The sequence below is a fragment of the Bubalus kerabau genome, chromosome 6 (assembly GCF_029407905.1).
Source record: "Bubalus kerabau isolate K-KA32 ecotype Philippines breed swamp buffalo chromosome 6, PCC_UOA_SB_1v2, whole genome shotgun sequence".
NCBI classification, from domain to species: Eukaryota; Metazoa; Chordata; class Mammalia; order Artiodactyla; family Bovidae; genus Bubalus; species Bubalus kerabau.
This window is the reverse complement of record NC_073629.1, coordinates 82,317,960-82,341,657: the sequence shown is the minus strand read 5'-3', so window position 1 is coordinate 82,341,657 and position 23,698 is coordinate 82,317,960. Positions and strand designations below refer to the sequence as shown.

Genomic DNA, 23,698 nt, shown 5'->3' with positions numbered 1-23,698 from the left:
TGTGAGCTGGTTTGTGGCCACACTATTGTCCATTAGACTGATCAGGTCCTGAAATAGCTTCTGTGTAAGCCAAAAATAGTCTAATTCCAATTTATGTGGATTATATGTGATAATCCACATATAGAATCACAACGGAAAATACTGCATTACCCAGAAAGAAACTGTATTTTATTTTCACAGCTTTAAAAATCATAATTTAATTTTCCTCAAATATTAGAATTGAAATATGATACTGTTTTGCTAGTGATAAGCATTTTGGGAAGCAAATCTGACTAAGAGGGTGAATGAAGTGTAGGTAACTTTTCCTGTTCAAAGGGAAAGGAATCAAAAGTTTCAAATAGACTAAGGATAATATAGGGAGAAGTAAAAGATGTGTTGCAGGGGACAGGGGACCATGGATTGGTGTGGATGCAGCTAGAGCTGACGGGAGTCCCCCCCGGGACTTGTCCTTGCGGGACCTTCCAGGGAATGAAAGGAGCACTGACCGGATCGCAGGCAGTGGTCATCCTGGCTGTGTGACCTTGGACTGAGACATGTAACATTCTGGGTCCTGTTTCTTTCTCTGTGAAATACTGACCTCCCAGACCCAATATCTTCTGGCTCTATAATTGTAGGTGCATCAAAACATGATTCTTTTGTTCATTATGGAATGGTTATAAATGCTGTCTGTATCCAAAACACATGGGTTTAAATAGGCCCCCAAACAGTTTTGTCCATTTTGCCACTGTTACTTCTTCTAAAATATTAAATTCAGTGACCTGAATTAATTCTTTCTTCGTACTCTGCTCCCCCTCCTCTGACTCCACATATAATAGCCCATTGTGCAAAGTTTTCTCATACGATTTTCCACCAGTCTTAGAATTATGTGTACCTCTGAGCAATGCTAAGTGGAACCCTTGATTACAATAACGGTTGCTATTTTCCATCCCTCACATGGCTACCCTAGCAGTCCTGCTGTGATGTAACTTTGATTTCATGCCTTTGAAGGGTGGCTAATGCTACAAAGATCGCTTTGTATGAGACCCCAACTGGCTGGAAGTTTTTTGGGAATCTGATGGACGCAAGCAAACTGTCCCTTTGTGGGGAGGAGAGCTTCGGGACTGGTAAGTATGCAGCCCTGAGCGGTTTTTTTCCCTGTAAATGCTACTTGCAGTGAAAGCTTAGACTGCTAAAGCAGCACTGAAATAGCAACGGTAGCTGATATGTCCTAAATCAAGATACAGCTTATTTATAACAACCCTGATGGAGTGTACACATTTGAAAAAGCAGCGAGCACGTTCCACCGGGGAGGGTTAATTTTACTTTCAGAGGATCACATCTACCAAGGCAGGAAGTTTGGGCAGCGTGGCCATTGAGTCTGTGGGGATTAAACAGAATGATAAACACATTTTTCTCCCCTCAGTGGTCAAGGAAACCTTTATAAATGTTTTTATTTCTAGGAAGAAATATGGTGGAGTGAGTCAGTTTTTCGTTTTTATTTAAGAGAAGTTTTCACCACAGTGTTAAATCTTCTTCTTTAATAGGCGTATGTTTTCTGTAGCAACAGGTTGTAATTTATTAAGGTTATGTAGAGGGAGACCATTAGGGTGGAACTGCATTGCTAGGTAATCAAGAAATTGACCATGAAGCTCTATATGTAAATTGTGGTGCAATGAAAGAGTAGAACATGGTATGCTTAGGGGATGTCCCACAATCCTTAGACCCCACTTTCCATGTTCTCCCTTCTTTTTTGTAAGTTTTTAAAAGTTTAATTTATTTTTAATTAGAGGGTAATTGCTTTCAATGTTGTATTGGTTTCTGCCATACAACACATGCTTTCCCTCCTTTTCTATGCCTTTCCAGTACGGACTTGAAGTCCCACTTCCATGACCTTCCCAATGACCCCATCCTACATCAGTCTCTCTCTTTTCTAAACATTCATTCAGGCTTGTGGCCCTTTCCCCAGGGTTGTCTCCAGCAGCCAGGTTGCAAAGTACTTCAGTGGCCATATTTTCTCTCTTCCTATTGCCTCTACCCAATATTTTGAAGTAAAAGAACCAATCTTCTTGATCCTCAGTACTATTCTTCCATCCTTTGTCAAAGAAAAAATCAAAATCTATCAGCCTTGCCATTGAGTTGCAATTCATGCTGGTTAAACAAAATAAAAGGCTGATTTCTTTTTCTATAAATCCTAGGGTGGGGTGGATGTTGTTGTTGTTCAGTCGCCCGGTCGTGTCCAACTCTTTGTGACCCCGTGGACTGTAGGATGTCAGGCTTCCCTGTCCCTCACCATCTCCCAGAGTTTGCCCAAGTTCATGTTTATTGCATCAGTGATACCATCCAGCCATCTCATTCTCTGATACCCTCTTCTCCTTCTGCCCTTGATCTTTCCCAACATCAGGGACTTTTCCAACAAGTTGTCTGTTTGCATCAGATGACCAAAATACTAGAGCTTCAGCTTCATCATCAGTCCTTCCAGTGAATATTCAGGGTTGATCTCTCTTAAAATTGGTTTGATCTCCTTGCTGTCCAAGGGACTTTCTTCTCCAGCACCATAGTTGAAGGCATCAATTCTTTGGCATTCTGCTTTATTCAGCTCTCACAACCATACGTGACTACTGGGAAGACCATAGCCTTGACTATACAGACCTTTGCTGGCAGAGTAATGTCTCTGCTTTTCAACACACTGTCTAGGTTTGTCATTGCTTTCCTGCCAAGAAACAAACAGCTTCTGATTTCATGGTTGCAGTCACTGTCAGCAGTGATTTTGGAGCCCAAGAAGAGGAAATCTGTCACTACTTCCACCTTCGCCCCTTCTATTTGCCATGCAGTAATGGGCCTGGATGCCATGGTTTTAGATTTTTTAATATTTAGTCTTAAGCTGGCTCTTTGACTCTTCTCCTTCACCCTCATCAAGAGGCTCTTTAGTTTCCTCTTTGCTTTCTGCCTTTAGAGTGGTATCATCCACATATCTGAGGTTGTTAATGTTTCTCCCACCTGTCTTGATTCGAGCCTGGAACTCATCCAGCCTGGCGTTTCTCATGATGTGCTCAGTGTATAGGTTAAACAAACAGGTGACAGCAGACAGCCCTGTCGTACTCCTTTCTCGATCTTGAACCAATCATTTGTTCCATACAGGGTTCTAACTGTTGCTTCTTGACCCACATACAGGTTTCTCAGGAGACAGGTAAGATGGTCTGATATTATCATCTCTAAAAGAGCTTTCCACAGTCTGTCATGATGTACAGAGTCAAAAGCTTTAGCGTAGTCAATGAAACAGAGATAGATGTTTTTCTGAAATTCCCTTGCTTTTTCTATATAATCCCTCAAATGTTAACAATTTGATCTCTAGTTCCTCTTTCTTTTCTAAACCCAGCTTGGACATCTGGAAGTTCTTTGTTCACATAATGCTGAAGCCTAGCATACAAGATTTTAAGCATGACCTTACTGGCATGGGAGATGAGTGCAATTGTCCAATGGTTAGCACACTCTTTGGTACTACCTTTCTTGGGAACTGGGATGAAAATTGACCTTTTTCAGTCCTGTATCCTGCTGGATCTTCCTGATTTGCTGACATAATGAATGCAAAACCTTGATGGCATCCTCTTTTAGGGATTTGAATAGTTCTGTTGGCATTTCATCACATCCACTAGCTTTATTAACAGCAGTGCTTCTTAAGGCCCACTGGACTTCACACTTCAGAATGTCTGGCTCTGGGTGACTAACCACACCATCATAGTAATCTGGTTCATTAAAATCTTTTTTATACAGTTCTTCTAGGTATTCTTTCCATCTCTTCTTGATCTCTTCAGCATCTGCTGGAGGAAGAAATGGCAAACCACCCCAGTATACTTGCCATGAGAACCTCATGAACTGTATAAAAGGAGTGGGTAGAATGAAATTTGAGATGCCCAGTGACAAAGTTCTAAGCAATTTAATACCCTTGAGGAAGTGATGTTACTTCTTGGTAATGAATTGGCTTATGGAATTGTAGGGTATTAAGAATGAGTTTTGGAGAAGGCACTGGCATCCCACTCCAGTACTCTTGCCTGGAAAATCCCATGGTCCTAAGGCCAAGCAAGCAATCCATGGGGTCACTAAGGGTCGAACATGACTTCACTGAGCGACTTCACTTTCACTTTTCACTTTCATGCATTGGAGAAGGAAATGGCAACCCACTCCAGTGTTCTTGCCTGGAGAATCCCAGGGACGGGGGAGCCTAGTGGGCTGCCGTCTATGGGGTCGCACAGAGTCAGACACGACTGAAGCGACTTAGCAGCAGCAGCAGCAAGAATGAGTTTCAGAGAAGGCAATGGCACCCCACTCCAGTACTCTTGCCTGGAAAATCCCAGGATGGAGGAGCCTGGTAGGCTGCAGTCCATGGGGTAGCTGAGAGTCGCACAAGGCTGAGTGACTTCACTTTCACTTTTCACTTTCATGCATTGGAGAAGGAATTGGCAACCCACTCCAGTGTTCTTGCCTGGAGAATCCCAGGGACAGGGGAGCCTGGTGGGTTGCCATCTATGTGGTCGCACAGAGTCGGACATGACTGCAGCAGCAGCAAGAATGAGTTTGGAATGAGTTTGGAGGTTGAACAATGTCTACAAAAGAGGCTACATGATTTCCCAAGGTCTAGGTCTTTGGTCAGAGATATCAAGGCTACTGCTTAGTTCTGTCCTACCTCATAAAATGTGGATGGTGCCATATTACTCCACGGGATGCCAGATGACTACCCACTGGACCTGTGAGGTGGTCTCTGCCCATGAAATCCCCCCAGTGTTATCCAGTGCAGGCTTGGGATCAGTCGTTCTTCCCTATGGGTGAAGCTGTCACTGAAGGCAGGTACCGTGTCTAAACCTTTGGTTTCCTGACTTCGTGTACCTATTCCAGTGCTGAGCCTAATGAAAAGAGAAAAGTCTAGAACAAGGTCTTCCTGGGTGTTTGGATGTGTGGAAAGATACTAGTTCCATGAAGATCAGAAAACTTGGAATACCCCTCTCTGTCTTGGACATTCATGATGGTATTATCATTTGAAGATTCCAAAACATTCTGCCATAAGGAATCCAGTTTGCACGGTTTTATGTAAACATTGTTAACTGTAATATATCTTTTTGTGGTATGTTTAGTAACACATTGCCCCTCAGACCCATGTGGATAGCATTGGGCAAGGCGAATCAGGGTCCTAGGGCCAAGTAACCTTCTAGGTGTTGACTGGCTGGGAACAGGATTGAAGACAGGGTGCACAGGCTGCTCCTGCCTCGCGTGACAGGCCTTCAGATACCGGAGGGCAGTTCTCAGGTCCTCTCTTCTCCTGATCACCCATGCCTAGTCCTCCAGTCATCCCTCACTTCATATTGTTTATATACCTAGCACTGGTTTCTAAATGTTTCCCCGTTCACCAGTGCCCCTCATAGAAGATCATGTCTAGAACTGAGCCCAAATCCTCCAGGGTTGACTTGACAAGTAGAGAGTAGATGGATGACTATTTCTAGAGAACTGGACCCTGTACATTTCTTGATATGACTTTCATTTATGTTAGCTTTTTGGACATTTCATAATACTGTTTAGCTCATTTAATGTTGTAGATAATTATACCCCTTTAAGCTTTTACTCAGTAGCATTTGCCAAGAAAAGTCCCCAGATTACATTTGTGGAACTGATTTCTTTGAACCCAGGCATTAGACTTTAATTATTCCTTGTTAAGGCTTGTTCTTGTTTATTTATTTACTAACCCATCATCAAATACTAAGTGCCAACCATGGTTTTATCTTCCCTTTGATATCTTTTATATCAAAAGAAAGGATTCATCCTGAGAAAAATCCACAAACTTGTTCTCTCTCTCTTTGAAAAAAAGACAATTGTTCCATAATATTTATGAGAAAAACATTTACAAAGCCAGGCTCATAGCCATGGAGCACCACTGCTGAGTGAGCGCAGCTGAACTTACTTAACTGAACTTCTGATCTACTTGTTTAGAGAGGAGTTAGATTCCACCTGCTATGTCCCTTGTTGGCAAATGTTTTCAACAGTTCCTTTACCGAGCATCTCAGGATGGACATTAGTGATCCTACAAGCTTTGAAGTATTTGAATTCTATAGCTTAATTGAGTGCCAGGTCATTTATTTATGTGCTTTTCTAAGTTAGAGTAGAGGCAGTTTCTCAGGAAAGCCTCCCTAACTTTCCAGAGTGGGTCAAATCCCCTTATTATTAGATCTCACAGCACCACACACCTCTCCTTCCTTGAACATAGTACAGCTGTAATTTTACAAGTATTTATAATTATTTGATTAATGTCTGTTGGTTCCACTATACTGTAAGCTCCATGAGGACAGGAGTCATATTTGTCTTGTTCTCCACCATATCCTCAGAGCCTGGTATAAATCCCAGAATATAATAGGTGTTCAGCAAACACTTGTTGAATGAATGAGAGAACACGCTATTCACTTGGCACCCCCCATTCAGACAAACCAGAGCCCTGGTGTAGGAAAGGAAAGGACTTCAAACATTATCCAGTGTAGTTTCCTGTGTTTTGATGGAGTCATGAGTGTCTAGTCGGTGCTCTTCGGCTTAAACACTCACCTCTGGCAGAATCTGGGACTCTTGCTGGGACTCAGCACCACTCTACTCCATAGTACAGAGCTGAGGACCCACGGTCTTTGCAAGACAAGATGACCTTTTATAAAAGAAAAGGAGAAATTTACTTGCAAAGAGGTGCAAAAGAGTCAGACTTCACCAGAACTGGCTCATCGAATAAAATACATCACTAGCATTTAAATGCACAAGCTGTAAGATTACTCTTACCAAGTACATGGTAGTCTGTTCATGGTGGAAAAACAGCGACTGTCAAGTGATTATTGTGGCCACCAAGGCTACGACACTCCTCAGACGTCAGTGGCACAAATGCCAGGGAGGAAGGTGTTTTTGTTATGATACCAGAACGGGACAGGGTGAACTTCCTACTTTTGGTTGACCTCATGGTGCGGTTACTTTCCTCCCGAATTGTGGGTGATGATGCACGTGTTTATACGCAATGGTAGAGGGAAATCTTGAATTCTTGGGAAAACGGGAAGAAACGTGAAGTCACTGAATAAACTAGAATGTCACTGCTTTTGAAATTCTTCCTTGGGAAAAGGAGGGAGGGGGCATGGAATAGAGGGACAGGAAACCAGGTTGAGGAGTAACTTGGTATCATATGGAAATAGGCCAGTAAATTCTGATCTGGCCCAGTCTAGAGGTTAGCAATATTTTTCTCCCGTCTCATCTTGGAAAGGTTCTAGAGATGATATATATTATATGGGAGTGGTCTCTTAAAGAAGTACAGCATTCATGCTTTGCAAATTTCCTTTAATTTTAATTTCTTATGAAAAACCCTTCATATTAATACTTCATCAGCTCATTCCTCAAATGTGTGTTGAGCTTTGGCTCTGTCCCAGATACTGAATTAGGTTCTGGGAACACAGTGGTAAGCACAGCTTTCCTGTGGGGGGCTCCATGGAGGCCACATTTGAGGAAGGAAGTCAGACCCTGGCCAGGTTATCTCAAGTGTGCAAAGCAATAGAATCTGAAGTACAGAATGTGCCAGGAACTGTATACTCAGGGCACCTAACCTGGTTTTGTGGTGAGGGGATTAGTTTTTTCTATCTAGTTCTCTGCCTGTTCTAATTTGCATACCTTCGAGTACATTTTCCTGTAGGTAAATCTCCCCACAGGAAGGTTAGAACATCCTGTCTCTGGGAAATTTCCTAGACAGACTATTCCCAACAGCACTGGGCTGATGCCCTAATTATAACTAACTCCGTTAAACTGTTACCTGCATGTCTAGCTCTCTGTCTTGCCCATCTGTGAGGGCAAGGAACGTGTCTCACTCATCCCAGTGTTTTCTCATATCCTTAGAACATGGTAGACACTGACTCATACTTGTTGAGTGTAAAATGGAGTTTGGGTTACCTTAGAACATGGTAGACACTGACTCATACTTATTGAGTGTAAAATGGAGTTTGGGTTAAGACACATTTTCTGCCTGTCAAGTACTTACCAATTTCCTCCAAAGGAAACAGAAATTCTAGGGGCAGTTATGAGGCAGTGCAGGATAAATAGCTAAGTGGAAAGTTTGAAGGTTGCCGAGGGGGAGCTTCCCCTTGAAGGCGGGAGTGGTGTGGAAAAGGCTTTCTGAGGCTCTTTCCTGCCCTTTCAGAGGGAAGTCATCTGTGCAGTAGAAGCCAAAGAGGACAGAGCAGGTCTGCTGGACCACCGGTCAGTCAGCTGGGGTCTGGTCGTTCTTTGGGCAAACCCTTCCTGAGAGCTGACTGCACACCAAGCATGAACCAGGTTCAACTCATAGTGTAGGGTGGGGTAAGAACAGACAGGGTGCGATAGAACAGAGGTAAACACGGAGGATAACAAGGAAGGCATCCTGGATAAGATGGAAGTTGCAAGTAGTTACAGATGTTAGCCAGGCTAATAGTTATATGTGGGGCAGAAATTTCCAGGCAGAGAAAACAGCATGTTTAGGGGATGGAAGGAGAAATAGAGATGGTCAGAGAAAGAGACAGGCAGATGCTCAGGTTTCCAGAGAACTCTGTGGAGCTCTTTTTCAGCTGTCATGGCCCATCCACAGACCGTGGCCTGGCAACAGCAGGAGCCTGGGCTCTCCTGAGGTGTTCGTATCAGTAAATGAAACCTAAGCCCTGAACTGTTGGCTCTTGGCTCCCTCAGCAAAGGTTGACATTTTTCTTGGCTAGGACCCAGAGTGTGCTCTGACTGAGCAGAGTTTATACATATCACAAGGTGCTGATTAGGCCAAAGTCGAGTGACAGGTGTTTGAAGATGCTGAAAGGGCAGAATCCCCATGGGCTGGTCCCTGAACTGGACCAAGTTTGAAGAGACGTGAAGCAAAGCTTGCAGTTAGGACTAGCGGTGCTTGCCGATAGTGTCTCCCCTTCCTTATACTTAAGTGGACTTGGCGTCTTCTTTTTTTTAAATTAAAAAATGATACCAGTAATTCATATAATATAAAAATTGGGGAAGAAGAGAAAAACACTGTAATCCCATTGCACAGAAAAAAAGAGCATATTAGGTTATATTCCATTTTCTTCCCCAGTATGTATAGTTAAGGGACATTATTTTTGAAAGCTTAATGAGATAGTGGAGAGTATTAATTTTCCCTAAAAGTTTATTTTTCCCTTATTCATAATGGTACCTTATATTGGTTTCAACTGGTATATGGTACTCGGGCTTCCCTGGTGGCACAGACAGTAAAGAATTTGCCTACTTTGCATGGTACTTAACAGTTTATAAAAGATTTTCATCCTCTCTCACAGAAGAGTCTTAAAATTGTGTGAGAAAGGTGGCATTACCCCCATTTTACAGTTGAAGGAACTGTATGAGGCTCAGAAATGAGGCTCAGAAAAGTTAGGTGATTTGTCCAAATTCAAGCAGCTTATAAGTAAGTTTCAGATTCAGGTTTTCTGATTCTTAAATATAAAGCATTTTTCACTGACCCAAAACTGCCACACCTGCAAAAACAATAGTAGCTTGAGAAACACATCTACACACCATTGCCTTTTTTTCACTAGTAACTTGTCATCATTCATTAGAACTCTAAAGAAAATGAAATTTACCCAGACTTCTTAAGTATTAGTCAGAGTTACCCAGCATTTTTATATATCCAAGGTGATTAGTGAGATTAATGAGAATTTTCAAAAGAGACTGGAGATTGTGTAAATGGAAGATAATATTTATTTATGTTATACAAGGCAGATATTTTGTTTAAAAATATTAGGTGTGTGATTTAGTTATCTCCGAGTAACTAGGTTAAAGTTGGGTAAGATTTTTAGATTTTATTTTCATGTCTACATAAAAAGCTAATTCTTAGAACAGGAAAAGCACAAAGGAATACTGCCCACTATGCTTTCAGCTAGTCTCCCCCTCTCCCCAAAATAGAAAAAAGAAAACAAAAAGGAAGGAAGGACAGAATAAAGAAAAACGAACTTAGGGGTTCACAGACAAATAATTCCAAGCTATACACTTCTGTCATGAATTCTCATATACAGAAGTAGCTGCCAGGGTCTTACTGCTGAGGGTAAACCGTTGCCAAAGCATATCATCATCTGCAAAAGCCGTAGAAGCCAGAGAGCCAACTCTGTTGCTTGAAAGAGCAGTAAAGGCAAATAAAAGTCCATAGCTAATAAAATTAGGTAAACACTTGTAACTTTCTTGTTTAATGTGCTAAAAGTATTACTTAATATCTGTAGTTTTGCCAGCATACAGGTTTTGAGAACCACTGTCTCTAAAAGTGGTGTCTTAGAAAGACTCTTTTGGGGAGGAAAAAATTGTGTATTTTTATGAACCAAAAAAGAGAGAAGATGTTGCAGTAGATTAATTAATTGATTAATTCATTCTTGTGCTCCTTCACAATCTGTTATTTAATATATTCCATGTAAGGGTAAATAAGAGATGCCTCCGAGAAATACATGGTTGAGGTGTGAAATGCTCATAAATGAATTACTGAGGCTTAAGGAGCAAGCATGGTGCTGCACCACAGGTTTAAGCAATCTTGCTATATAAGAAGAGCTGCTGCTGCTGCTGCTAAGTCGCTTTAGTCGTGTCCGACCCTGTGCGACCCCATAGACGGCGGCCCACCAGGCTCCCCCGTGCCTGGGATTCTCCAGGCAAGAACACTGGAGTGGGTTGCCATTTCCTTCTCCAATGCATGAAAGTGAAAAGTGAAAGTGAAGTTGCTCAGTCGTGTCCCACTCGCTCTTTGCGACCCCATGGACTGCAGCCTACCAGGCTCCTCCGTCCATGGGATTTGCCAGGCAAGAGTACTGGAGTAGGTAGCAAGTAGCTCATAACCGCCTAGGGAAGCTGGGAGCTAGATTGGAGAAGATCTTTGAGCTGGGTCTAAAAGGATGAAGAGAGGAAGGAAACAAACTTACTTCATGCCTCATTGCCAGCATTGTGCTACTCTCACAATTCTAAGGAAAATAAGACCCAGTGAGAAGTCAAGAAGGACAGAGAGACCCATGAAGAATTCAAGGCATGATCATATGCAAAACATTATTAGAGGGATTGTATTGAATCCTATTCAGAAATCAGAAAGTGGAGCTCAATATCATTTGCTTTTTTTTTAGAATAAGGATGTTAAAGGGAAAAAATGAGAGTTCTGTTCCAGATCAGGTTATTGGAAAAGGGTTCCATGCATAAGTGTGTGTGTGTGTGTGTGTGTGTATGTGCTCAGTTGCTCAGTCATGTCAGACTCTTACGACCCCATGGCTGTAGCCCACCAGGCTCCTTTGTCCATAGGATTCACCAGTCAAGAATACTGGAGCAGGTTGCCATTTCCTCCTCCAGGGGATCTTCTTGACCCAGGAATTGAACCCACGTCTCTTGTTTTTCCTGCATTGGCAGGCGGATTCTTTACCACTGTGCCACCTGGCAAGACCCCTCCATGCATATAAGTACATCCAAATGCGCTATTTTGTTTTTTTCAGTCAAGATTTTAGCAAGGACCTCAGCAAGAGACAGATGTGCCATGGTTTGTTTAACTAAATCCTTTTTGGTTAAAGAAAGATGTCCTAGAACTGGAGTTCCTGGATCCACAAGCAGGTCAATTTTTAAGGCTTTCATATTTGCCAAATTGCTCTCTAAAAGGACTGTAACCCTCGTGGAAACAGCATGTTGGAATCCCATTTTCCTCATACCTTCCCTAATATTAGGTGTTCTCATTTTTAAATCTGTGGCCATTTGTCAAACAAGTAGCAGTTTCTTATCATGGTTTTAACTTAAATTTGTCTTCTTAAAAATAATATTATATTATTATATATATAAATATTATATTAATCAGGTACCTGTATTCATTTTTTTGATGAATTGCCTATTTATATTCTTGTGGCCTATATTTCTGTTGAGGCTTTGCTTTTTCCTTATTAATATAGAAGAGCTTTTTCTATATTGTTTTAAACATCTACTTTATTTGCAAATGTTTAAATTTTTTTTTTAGTTGGTCAGTGGCCTTTTAATTTTATCCATAATAGTTTTGCTGATAGAAATGCTAATTTTTAAGTAGACAACTAGAGAGACTTTTTACTTTATGAATTTTGAATTTATATGTGTTTGCCATCTCTAAGATTAAAAACAGTTGTATATGTGTGTGTGTATAGGATATATGTATATATCCTAGTATTCAAAGGTTTTCAGTTTTTATATTTGAATGTATAATTCATCTGGAATTCTTTTGGGCATGGTGTTTAATGTATAACTCATCTGGAATTCTTTTTGGCATGGTATTTTATAGGGAAAAAACTGATTTTTTCCCAACTGTTTAACTAGTTATACAAAAACTACTTAAAAAGTAATCCATTCTTTCTTACAGCATTGAAGTGACACCTTTATCATTTATTCAGGTCTCATATGTGTTTGGTCTCTTTCCGGGTACTCTCTTTTGTTGCATGAACAATAATTAATTATTTTAATTATTAAAAATTCACAATGGTCATGTTCTTTTGCTTTTTTCCCCCTCAAATTCATACTTCATAATTGATATATCACATTCTACCAAGTTATTCCACTGACATTTTTATTGGCATTTGCCTTAAACTTCTAAATTACTTAGGAAAGCATGAACTTTTTTTCAGTAGTTTGTGGCTTTATTCAGTAAGTGGTTCCTTCTGTGTATTCAGGTTTCTCAGTAAAATTTTATGACTTTTGGTTGGATCATGTTTACCATTGAGTTTATTCTCAAGTATTTTAGAGAAGTCACACTTCTCACAGCTGCTTGCTGTCCCCCACCAGGTTCTGACCACATCCGTGAGAAAGATGGTCTCTGGGCTGTCCTCGCTTGGCTCTCCATCCTAGCCACCCGCAAACAGAGTGTGGAGGACATTCTTAAAGATCACTGGCAAAAGTATGGGCGGAATTTCTTCACCAGGTAAGCCACAGCCTGGCCAGGAACAGAGGTGGTGCGGGGAAGTGAGCAGAGAGAAATCTCACGCATACAAATTCTTTCCTGTCTTAAGTGTTAATAAAACCTCAGTTCATTCACTTCTATCTATTGGGGATCTTTAAATCTATTGGGGATTTTTAAAACAATTCAGTTGGGGTTGAAATGAAGTCAACTTTTATGTTAGCTATAAAGAACAAGGCTTAAAATTTTTAGTTAACTTATTCAAAAGAATGAATGTTTTGTCAGCCTTTTAAATGTACCTATCAGATGGGCATGATAATAGCATTGGATTTGGATTCAGAAAAATGGATTAGAATTTTATTTCTGCCCCCTAGTAGATTGGGAAGTCATTTAACCTCTTTCTGTACTCAGTTTTCTCATTCGTAGAAATGGAAATAGCAGTCTAGCTATTGAATGGATTAAATGAAATATGAGTCTGAAAGTGTTTTATAAACTCTGAGACACTGAAAATATGGAAACTTTTTCTGAAATTATGGAAACAATTATGCTTAGTAAATCAACTTTTCTGACTCATTAAAATAGGTCCCCAAAGGCTGTGTAGTTGTCAATGCCTCATTCATTGATTCAATAAATACTGTGTACCTACTTTCTGCCAGGCACTGGGGCTTCTCAGTGGACAAAATACTTAGAATAGTTAGTAAGTCTTCTTTACCATACATATTTCTATTTTTAAGATGCATTAACATTTTTTCCAGTGTGCTTTTCACTAATTTCAATTTGCCTTTCCCCTAGTAAGTATAAAAATAACAGATTTTTTCCCCTGGATCTCACTATTCTAATTATGGAAAAGAAAAATGAGAGCAAGGATATTAGATAAATTACTTATCTATAATAAATGTAAAGATATAATTTCTCTGAACTTCAGTTCCTGTCTCTATAAAAATAGGTGAGTTGAGACTACAGAATTTAAAAACTCTATCACAGATTCAATGGTCCATGATCTTTGGATAGTCGAGAAAGAATTCACCCTTAAGCAACTTGGTCTTCTTAATCAGAAAACTTTTTTCAACTTTGGACAAGTTCGTTGCTATCTTCCTCCCTCAGGTTAGTCTTTGGTGGAAGGTATAAGTAATATCTGCCACACAGTAGCCCTGGCAAATACAGCAAGAATCTCTACTTTCTAAGAACCAGAAAAATCTGGTAATTCAGAATAGCAGGCATGAACTCTCTAGAGCCCAGAGGATCACGAAGGCAGGATCATGTCTGTTTTTGTGCTCCATGGTATCACCAAACACCTAATTCATAGTGACATGGTATAAATATGCTTTGAATAGATAAATGAGTTAACAAGTGAACAGTAGATAGAATGGACTAAGATTAGAACAGTTAGTTCAAAGAGAGGGTCACTCTTGAATCAGTTAGAAGCCTCCATCTAAAAACTATCAACGTATTTTTATTAATCTTAAATAACTGCTAACCAAGTATTACAAAGTCCTTAGAACCTGAATCTCTGGTTAGTTAAGACTCCATTCTACCCTCCATTCATTTAACAAAAGTGTTCTTTGCATGCCTTGTTTCACATCAGCCTCAAAACAGTTATCAATTAGGCAACTGAGATTCTGAGAAATGAGGCAACTTGCCCATAGTTGGACAGTTAGTAACCAATAAAGGCTGAATTCATAGCTCCTTCTGTCTGATTCCAGAGCCCAAATTCTTTCCATTATAATACCCCTCTGTGCCTAGGATTTATAGAACATTTCCCTCAAACACCCAAAGGTCACAGATGTAAAGCACAAACACCTGGTTGTAATTTTGTGCTGTTTATCATTTTAACTGGGGCAAAGAGCTGACTTCAGGATTAAGGGGACTGCTGTCCTTGATTCATAGAATCCTGGAGCCAGAATAGTTGGCCTTAATTCCCTGGTATTTCTCATGTCTCAGAGGTGTCATCTTGCACATATATATTTGTTTCTCTATTGCAAATAAATATAGACTGTGCTATCTTGAGCCTCTAAAAAATAACTCTCTCAAGAGGGTGTGTGCCACCAGGACAAGGAAAGACACCTGTAAGAATCTTTAACCTCACAAGAAAGAAGTCAAGAACAATTCTCAGAGGAAAAATAACGGTCATAGCATTTCATTTGTAATATGCTTTTATTTTTCTCTTGGCCCATTTGTATCCACACCAGGCTGCTGTGTCAGGGTGAACACTGTGGATCAGAATCCACTCTCACTGAGAGGAGGGAGGCGTTCCAGGTGTAAAGAGTTAGGGCTTTAAAAAAGAATGAGTTAGGGCTTGGCTCCTTCATTTGGTCAGTGAAAACTTGGCCTTACTCGTGGAAGCTCCTGTGGAGACTGGAACTCTCTTTAGCCAACATCTCAGCAGCCTCAGGCAGGTCCCAGACTGGGAGCCTTCCAGCATGGATCCCAAAGAAGCTCCAGCTGTTTGGAAGAGCAGTGCCTGGGTCATGTGTGCCTTCATGCAGCCTTCTTTAGAGATAACACTGCTTTTGTTTCTACGGCCTCCGGAGGTGGTGATTAAATGTTAGATTGCATCTCTCAAAAGCCTTTGAAGCTGCTAAGAGCTTTATTCTGTAGAAAAGCCCAAATGGGAGTTTTCTGCTCATTCAGAAGCCCCTAACCCTTTCCTGAAACCTTCCAAACGCTTCCTTTCATCCCTGGCCTGCTCCATCCCCAGAGAATGACACGCTCATATTTTTGCCAGCTTCTTCTGAAGTTAGATGTTTGGGGGGAGGGCCAAACAAATGATGCAAAAAGTGCTGATATCCGTTGGTGTGATTTGAAGTCAGCCTCAACTTTGTGATTTCTCCCAGGTATGATTATGAGGAGGTGGAAGCCGAGGGCGCAAACAAAATGATGAAGGAGTTGGAGGCCCTGATTTCTGATCGCTCCTTCGTGGGGAAACAGTTTCCAGTGGGTGACAAAGTTTACACCGTGGAGAAAATTGATAACTTTGAGTACAGCGATCCGGTGGATGGAAGCATTTCAAGAAATCAGGTAGGAACAGATGTATGTGTACGTAGGAGAGAGTCCTTGGAGCTTGGTCTCTGAAATCTCAAGAGAAAAAAGAAAAAGTTTTCTTGGTCATTTGTCTTTTGCTGCCCTGTTTTCTCAAGTGACTTTCTGCTGAGTCACAGATGATTTGCACGGGTACTTGTAGGTAAAATGGTTTCTGCCCTAATTCTACGCTCACCCCTATGCCCTCATTCTAGGATGCTTACTCTAGACTCCAGAAGGACTTTTACATTCTCCAGAATTCTATGTAAGAGGTCACGTCGAATGTGTGCACAGAAAAGAGCCCTAGAATCTTAAAAAGATGCAGAGCTGCTGCCTTCGATCTCAACCTCCTCCCTCTCTCTCAAGAGACTGTAGCAGAATGCCAGCATGGCATGAGGGTGATCTCTTTATAGACATTTCTGTGATCTATTCTAATTTCTAAAAAAGAAGAAAAAACCCAGACAAACCATTTGTGAACTTAGAAACATTCACTGTTATCACCTGTAGCACATGACTTGAAGCTGACCCTAACATAGCAGTGTGCATCACAGTGGAGACCCCGAAAATATCCGGATGGAGACAGAGTTGTTAGGGCTTCCCTCACTGGGTGCTGGGCACCCAGGGTGCGGCCTTGTCAGCTCTTCTCCAGGCTTCTCACAAACACCTGGGCCCAGGCTCCTCTCTCTTTGGTTCTGTTGCTGTTGTCACAGAATGGACTCAGAATTTAGAAACAGAGGGACTTCCCTGGTGGTCCAGTGGTTAAGACTTAACCTTCCAATGCAAGGGATGCAGATTCAATAAGATCCCACATGCCTTGTGGCCAAAAAACATAAAACAGGAACAATATTGTAACAAATTCAATAAAGACTTTAAAAATGGTCCACATTAAAAAAAAATTCAAAAAAAAGATAGAAACAGAGATGATGAAGAGGGAGATAAGACTCTGCTATAGCTTTCCAATTAGCTTTTTTTTCTGATCCAGATTTTTGGCCTGGTCCTTCTCAAGGCATCCAGCACGCTTTGAAGGAGTTGGGCTGCAGGGTTTATTTGAAGTCTCTCTTTGGAGAGCAGGTAGTGGATGGGTGGATGAAGCCTGGCCACAGTGACCCTTGGTGCCTGGAGTATCCCTTTCTCAAAATGTTGGCCCCGTGGCTCTTTTTCCTTATGCCTTTTCACCATCTGGGAGAACTTTGGGTCCAGTCTGGATGATTGTAAATGATGTCTGAGCTAATTAGAAAAAGAGAGGCCTGGGATGGGGGTGTAGGAAAGGGGAGGGTGGAGCCCAGGGCACGGCAGAGCAGAGCAGTTTTTGTGGTGAAGCCTTCAAAGAGAGAACAGACCTTTAGGAGAAGTAACCCCCAACTCTGCACTGCATCCCACATCTGCCAGGAGTGAGGTGTGCGTGGGAGGGCCATCGCGTGGGCACAGTCCCTGCTCTCTGCGCTCTAAGGAAGTCAGCAGCTCCACGATCTATAAGCAGAAAAACCAGGGAGGAGGGAAAATCTTCTGAAGTAGATACAGCATCTACAATCAAGTGGAAAGAACATAGAAGCTTCAGGTTGAGGCTGTGGGGAAGGAGACCAACTCTGGTATATGCCTAGAAAGCAAGAAATGGTAAATGGATATTAACTGTGTCCTTCCCACATTGACTAACTGGGAATGTCCTCTGGGGTTTTCACCTGCCATCTCCACTGCTGAGTGGCACAATGAAACACTGGATGGGATTGGGTGACAAATAGGAGATGAGAGGTAGTATCTTTCCTTTTGGTTGATCATCAGCTTCATACAAACTTCTTTCTGTGGAAGAACTGACATACTTAGCGAGACTGAAGGGTCTTCAAGTAACTGTCTCACCCAGCCTTCTTACCTCAAGAGTCCCCATCCTTTTTCCCCTGAATCAAGATTGTTGAGGACAAGAGATGTGGCCAGAGAGGGAAGAGAGAGGTCTGGGGAGAGAGAGACTGGGCTTGGCATTGCACCCACGTGAACCCTGCTTTGAATCACCAGGTGTTGGTGGAGACTGACCACTGGATCCTGCTCAATAGGTTGGAATAGCTGGCCTCTACTATTTGGGGCACCTGGCTCCCTGACCTCTTTTTGAGGCTCTCTATGAGGATTTTGCAAAGAGCCCATCCTCTGGTCCACTTGAAACTTCATCTGCTCTGGTTTCAGCCCATTCTGATCATGTTTCCCTCCTGATCTGGACATTGACTCTCTGTATCTAGCAGCTTGTTTGTTTTCTTTTTTCTTTTTATAAATTTATTTATTTTTCAGTTGGAAGATAATTGCTTTACAATGTTGTGTTGGTTTCTGCCATACATTAATATGAATCATCCATAGGTATACACATGTCCACTCCCTCTTAAGCCTCCCTCTCATCTCCCACTCCATACCACTCCTTTAGTTTGTCACAGAGCAGCAGGTTTGAGCTCCCTGCACCATACAGCAAATTCCCACTGGCTATCTAATTTTACATATGGTAATGTATATGTTTCCATGCTACTCTTTCAATTCGTCCCACCCTCTCCATCTACCACAGCTTATTTATTTATTTACTTATTTATTAAGCTTCAAACTGGAATGGCTAGCCCATAAATCACAGGGCAGTGGGATGAGAAGGCTGGTATTGTGTCCGCCAGCCTCCCCAGGATCTGGTCTCCCACCTGACCCTGGAGATGCTTCTCCTCCATAAGCCAGCCCCCATTGGCTGGATGCAGTGACAGGCTGACCAAAGGCAGGCTCATGGGGCTCAACTGAGGCTGTTTCTCAAGATCCTACGGTTGATCAAGTATGGATGATGTTAGATCTCCAAGTGGAGCCCTCAAAATCTTCCAGCCTTCACTCTCCCTTCTAACGCTGTTATCTTTCCCAGGGCTTGCGGCTCCTTTTTGCAGATGGTTCTCGCATCATCTTTCGACTGAGCGGCACTGGGAGCGCAGGCGCCACTATCCGACTGTACATCGACAGCTATGAGAAGGATCTCGCCAAGATTTACCAGGACCCCCAGGTAATGCCCGAGCCCTGAGCCCTGGCTGGTTCTTTCCGTTGGAGGGGGGGATAATGGTTCCATTTCACCTGCATCTTCACAGCTCATCTTTCAAATGATCCAACGGGGCGGGGCCGGGGGGCTCTCCTTCATGTCTCCTTCAATAGGTCAGAAAACAAAAATAGCTAACAATTATCTGAGCATTTTATATTTGTCAAGCTTTGTTCAAAAGCCATTATCCAAATTGGTATATTCATTTCATTCTCAAATCTCTTATCTATTAATATCCCTACTACAGATAAGGCAACAGAGGCTCAGAAAGGTTAAGCAATAGTTAATTGGTTCACACGCCTGGTAAGTGGCAGATTCAAGTGAACTAATCTTTCAATCAGCCCCAGTCTGGTGCTCTGATCTGTCAGTGATTATTTACCACTTTGCTAGGTCTCGTCACCTTCCCTGGAAGAACACACATTGATTCCAGAATTGGTACAGGGTAGGGAGGGCTGGGTTAGGGGGTAGGGAAGGCTGGAGTAGGGATTAGGGAGGGAGAGACTGTTTTATGACCCAGAAAGAAAGGTCTTTATGGGAGAGTGGACTTTCAACTTGTGTTTTGGGTTCCCAGCCCCACCCAGAGTGTCTCCAGGAGTATGTCAGAGTGAGGAGGGACCCTGGGAGCCAGGGATAATGACTTGGAGGACAGTCATCATCCTTGTTCCTTGTCTTAGGAGCTGCTCCCCAACCAGAGTTCCAAAGCCAAAACCAGTTTAGGAAGTATAGAGGTGGGTTAGCCCCTTGGCAGCTCACAACACACACTGTGCCTTAAAGCTCTGAGTGGACTTGTAGTACAGATGCCTGTTTAAATAGTGTTCGCCACGCCTGTTTTCCCACAAAGCTTTTTCCGTCTAACACCTGATTAGAATCCTGTGAAACTCATTTGAAAACCCCTGGCATAGTGCTTTTGAGCATCCATTTTGTAATTAGATCTTGTTTTAAATTCAGTTCCTGCCCCTTAATACCTGTGTGTCCTTGGGTAAGTCTTTTTAATGTTCTGAGCTTTGGTTTCTTTGTCTGTAAAATGGCAGAATGCAACTTACCTCAATGTTACAGGAATTTAAGGAGACAATGAATGCAAAGTTCAGAATATTGTGGCTGACATATGGGATTAGCTTTTGAGAAAAAGTGGCTCTTACAGTTGTTTTTACTACAAAAAGAGAGAAATGGAAGGATCCTTCACTTTCTCAGATTTTCCAGTGGCCAGGCACCAGTTTCGGTTATTGCCACATCCCTGTGGTATTGAGACATCCCTAAAACTAAAATCAAAAACAATGGTATCTATCTTGTAGACCCACAGAATAATACAGCAAGAGCAAGAAAGGAAGTTGTGCTTCTCTGTCTTAATACCTGACACATGGCAGATACAAAGAATGAATGAAAGATGTTTCATCTAAACTGTAGTCCTTAGGAGATGGGAGGGCATTGAAGGATGTAGGGTGCCCACATGCCCAGGGGTACCTTCTTTCCAGGTGGGGACTTGCCTTCTCCTGCTCTGGAGCTGCTGGTACTCAGCCTCAGCACTTCACTGGGGCTGTTAGAGCCCCCAGGGGAGTGGCAAGTGGTGTGTTAGCCTGTGCAGTGGTTCTCCAACTTTCTTGCAGGTATAATGAGTTGGTGGAGATTTAGGTGAGGGAAAGCAAAAGTGGGCAATAGAACATGAACTACTCTTGGCTCTGCCCTTGAATCACCAGGTCAACTCACTTCACTTCTTTGGGTATCAGTTTCCTCATCTATAAAATGGGCAGTTCAACTAGATACATAGTTTTCTTTTCTCATATTAAAAATATTTATTTATCTAAGCAACAGCAGAATTCATTTTTTTTTTTTACTTAAGTGAGAAGTTGGAGAAGGAAATGGCAACCCACTCCAGTACTCTTGCCTGGAGAATTCCATGGACAGAGAAGCCTGGCGGGCTACAGTCCTCAGGGTCGCAAAGAGTTGGACATGACCAAGCGACTAACTTTCACTTTTTTTTTTCAAGTGAGAAGTAGGTAGGGGGTGGTGATGTTGTTGTGTTTTGAAACGATATTTTTGGGTAGAGTGTGGGAAACAAATTGGAGGATGCAGAAGCTGATGTGGAAGCACCGTTGTTCCAGGTAAAAGGGAGGGCTTGGTTTAGCGAGAGCTCTGGCACTGGGATTGGGAGAACTGGGTGACCTAGAAGGTTGGTCACTTAGGATGCTGGGGGTTGAACAATGGGAATATGAGAGAAAGAGGTGTCAAGATCAACTCTTAAAAGTTTATTTGCTAAATATGATAGACTGTGGTGTCACATTGTTGAAACAGGGAGTGCTGGAACTAGGTTGTTTTTAGACTTAGAGAGTTTGAGGAGCCTTGGGGATATCAGAGTACACAGATAAGGGTTTGGAGCTCAGAGGCCAAGTCAGGGCTGGAGCTCTGGATCTGTCTCTAGAGAAAGTGGTGGCAAAGACTGTTCTCTTTGTGTCTCCCCCAGGTCATGTTGGCCCCCCTGATTTCCATTGCCCTGAAGGTGTCCCAGCTCCAGGAAAAGACGGGACGCACCGCACCCACTGTCATCACCTAAGAAGACAGGCCAGACGTGGTACGTCCCTCCACCCCAGGCCCTCCGAGTCATCTGATTGAAGAGCACAGACAGAAACAAAGTGTATTCACCCAGGCTTTTTAGGATTTGGTTTTTCCACTAACCAGTTGTTGACAAATGGTACTATTCCAAGGCTCTGCCAATTGATATGCCTGCAGAAGCCATGTGGGGAAGAGAAAGGAAAGAACCCAGGCGCTTATGCTACTATCAGTCCTTTTTCGTGCCCTTGTGCGCTGCTGCTGTGTGGGTGTTTGTCTCCTTAGCACCGGGTCCTGTTCACACTACACTGGAAGATGGAGGTTGAGCATCAGTTTATGAGGCCAATGTCCATCCTTAGGATCTGCCCATGATATGACAGTGAGAATTCCTTTCTCCTTGGTGAGCCTTTCCCTTATTTAATGTTTACATGTCATCTAGCAAAACGCAGTTTCTGGTGCCTTCTCTCCAATCAGTTCTTTCTTCAGAGTGAGACGTACTAGTCTACAGATTTCTCTCATTTTGCAGCATAGTCCCATTCACACAAGTATTTTGGGATATTAAAGCAAAATAAGGTACCATGTCTTGGTGTCTCTTTTTTCTTACAAAATGCTCTTTTGATTTCAGAAAGAAACCAGATTTTTTTTTAAGAGGGGGAGGGTGGTATTGTATTTTGTTTGGATGTCCTAGCTAGGAAAAAAATGTTCTCTGCGCTAGGTCTAAAATTAGACTCAAGAACTGTAATTTCAAATCTTAGCAGGGTCAACCAAACCCTGAATCCTTCCGTGGTGGATAAATTAAGCTCAACATGGTTAACTTGGAACAAGGGGAAGGAAGAGAGGGTTCAGGAGATCTTAAATAGCAAAGACTGCCTTGTGCCCTGGGTGCAGAGATGCCACGCTGCCTGTTGAGGGGACAGGCAGAACTCTCGGAATCTCAGAGCAGGATTACCAGCATTTGGCTGGAAATCTTGAGCTCATTGGCATCTTATTCCTCTTAGAACATCTACATTCAGCCCCTGAGTGCAACTCAGTAGTTAAAAGCATAGTTTTGGGAGCCAACAGACCTGAGTTTGAATCTCACTTGAAACCTTGAATGACCTTTGAGTATCATTCTCCTTATCTTTAAAATGGGCTTGAAACCTAATTCTAACTTTGCAGGCCACTGAGAACATAAACAGTGGATCTGTGAAAAGCTGGGGCAGCGTGTCTCATTCACAGTAGGTTGTCTAACAAGTGGGAACTAGCATTGTGCCTACAATATTCTTTCTAGACTTTAAAGTATAGGGAAAACATAAACTATAATCGAAATATTTGAAATGCATTTTGTGGTCTGGAAGGCACTTCTCGCAAAGCCACCTTGCTGTATGGAGAGCAAGAGAGACAGCCCAGCTCTGCACCTCTCCCCCACCCAGAGTGGAATCCCCATCCCAGGCGGCAGGGCCTTTACCTGGGGTGAGATTTCCAGTGTTACCATTTAACAAGGGTGTCCAGCCCAGCAAACAGAACTGAGCTTTGATAACGATGAGATGGAGAGGAGTACTTATTGAACATCAATTAATCCTACTCCAGGCACTGTACTCAGTGCTTTCCATATACTCTCTAAGTGCTGCCAATAACCCTACGATGTAAGTGCTTTGAATTTTCCCACTTTACAGGTGAGGTTCAGCTGTTGTCCAAGCTCACACCACTGGAGAAGCATGGCATGGTCCCAGGCAGGGAAGCCTCTGGTACTGACTGGCTACTTCTGAACTACTTCTAACAGGTGGAAGAAAAGCATGCAAATGCCCCCATGTTTTACTTATTAAAAGGTTTCACTGTGTGCCTTGGGTGCCAGAGACTGTTCGTTTTGGTGGTGTTGCCTAGCACCCCTGCCCCCCGATCTTGATACGTGAGTGTATCAGTCAGCCAGGAAACACACACTGCCCCACTGAGTGTGAGATCCTTTCCTTCCCAAGGAAAGGATGTGTGACACATAGTTACTGCCCTCCAGCTGCCTTGGAGACAGGCTGGGGGAATGAAGTCCCACACAGAGAAGGCTGTGTAGGATAAGTGCCTTAGGGATTGTGTAGGCAACACAGGCTGTTAGAACCAAAGTTTCCAAGTGCTGGTTTGGAACCAAAGTTTCCAAGTGCCTAGACACTGGGCTAGATGCTTTCTAGTAACCCTCCAAGTGAGACATGCTTGTGCCCCCTTTAGAGCTGAGGCAACTGTAGCTC

At 42.5% G+C, this 23,698-nt stretch overlaps 1 protein-coding gene across 2 annotated transcripts in view; it reads left to right on the top strand.

Moving 5' to 3' along the window:
* PGM1 (phosphoglucomutase 1) overlaps positions 1-23,301 on the top strand; it is a 69,737-nt gene extending 46,436 nt beyond the window's left edge. Inside the window, exons 7-12 of one of the 2 annotated variants that reach the window (XM_055585620.1) lie at positions 988-1,103; positions 12,772-12,907; positions 15,718-15,901; positions 18,774-18,908; positions 21,397-21,504; positions 23,138-23,301. In XM_055585620.1, the coding sequence (XP_055441595.1) occupies positions 988-1,103; positions 12,772-12,907; positions 15,718-15,901; positions 18,774-18,908; positions 21,397-21,486 (661 nt within the window). In that variant the 3' untranslated portion in view covers positions 21,487-21,504; positions 23,138-23,301. Of the gene's footprint in view, positions 1-987; positions 1,104-12,771; positions 12,908-15,717; positions 15,902-18,773; positions 18,909-21,396; positions 22,059-23,137 lie in introns of those variants that run through there. The other variant, XM_055585621.1, reaches the window with a different exon arrangement.
* Positions 23,302-23,698: the final 397 nt, after the last annotated feature.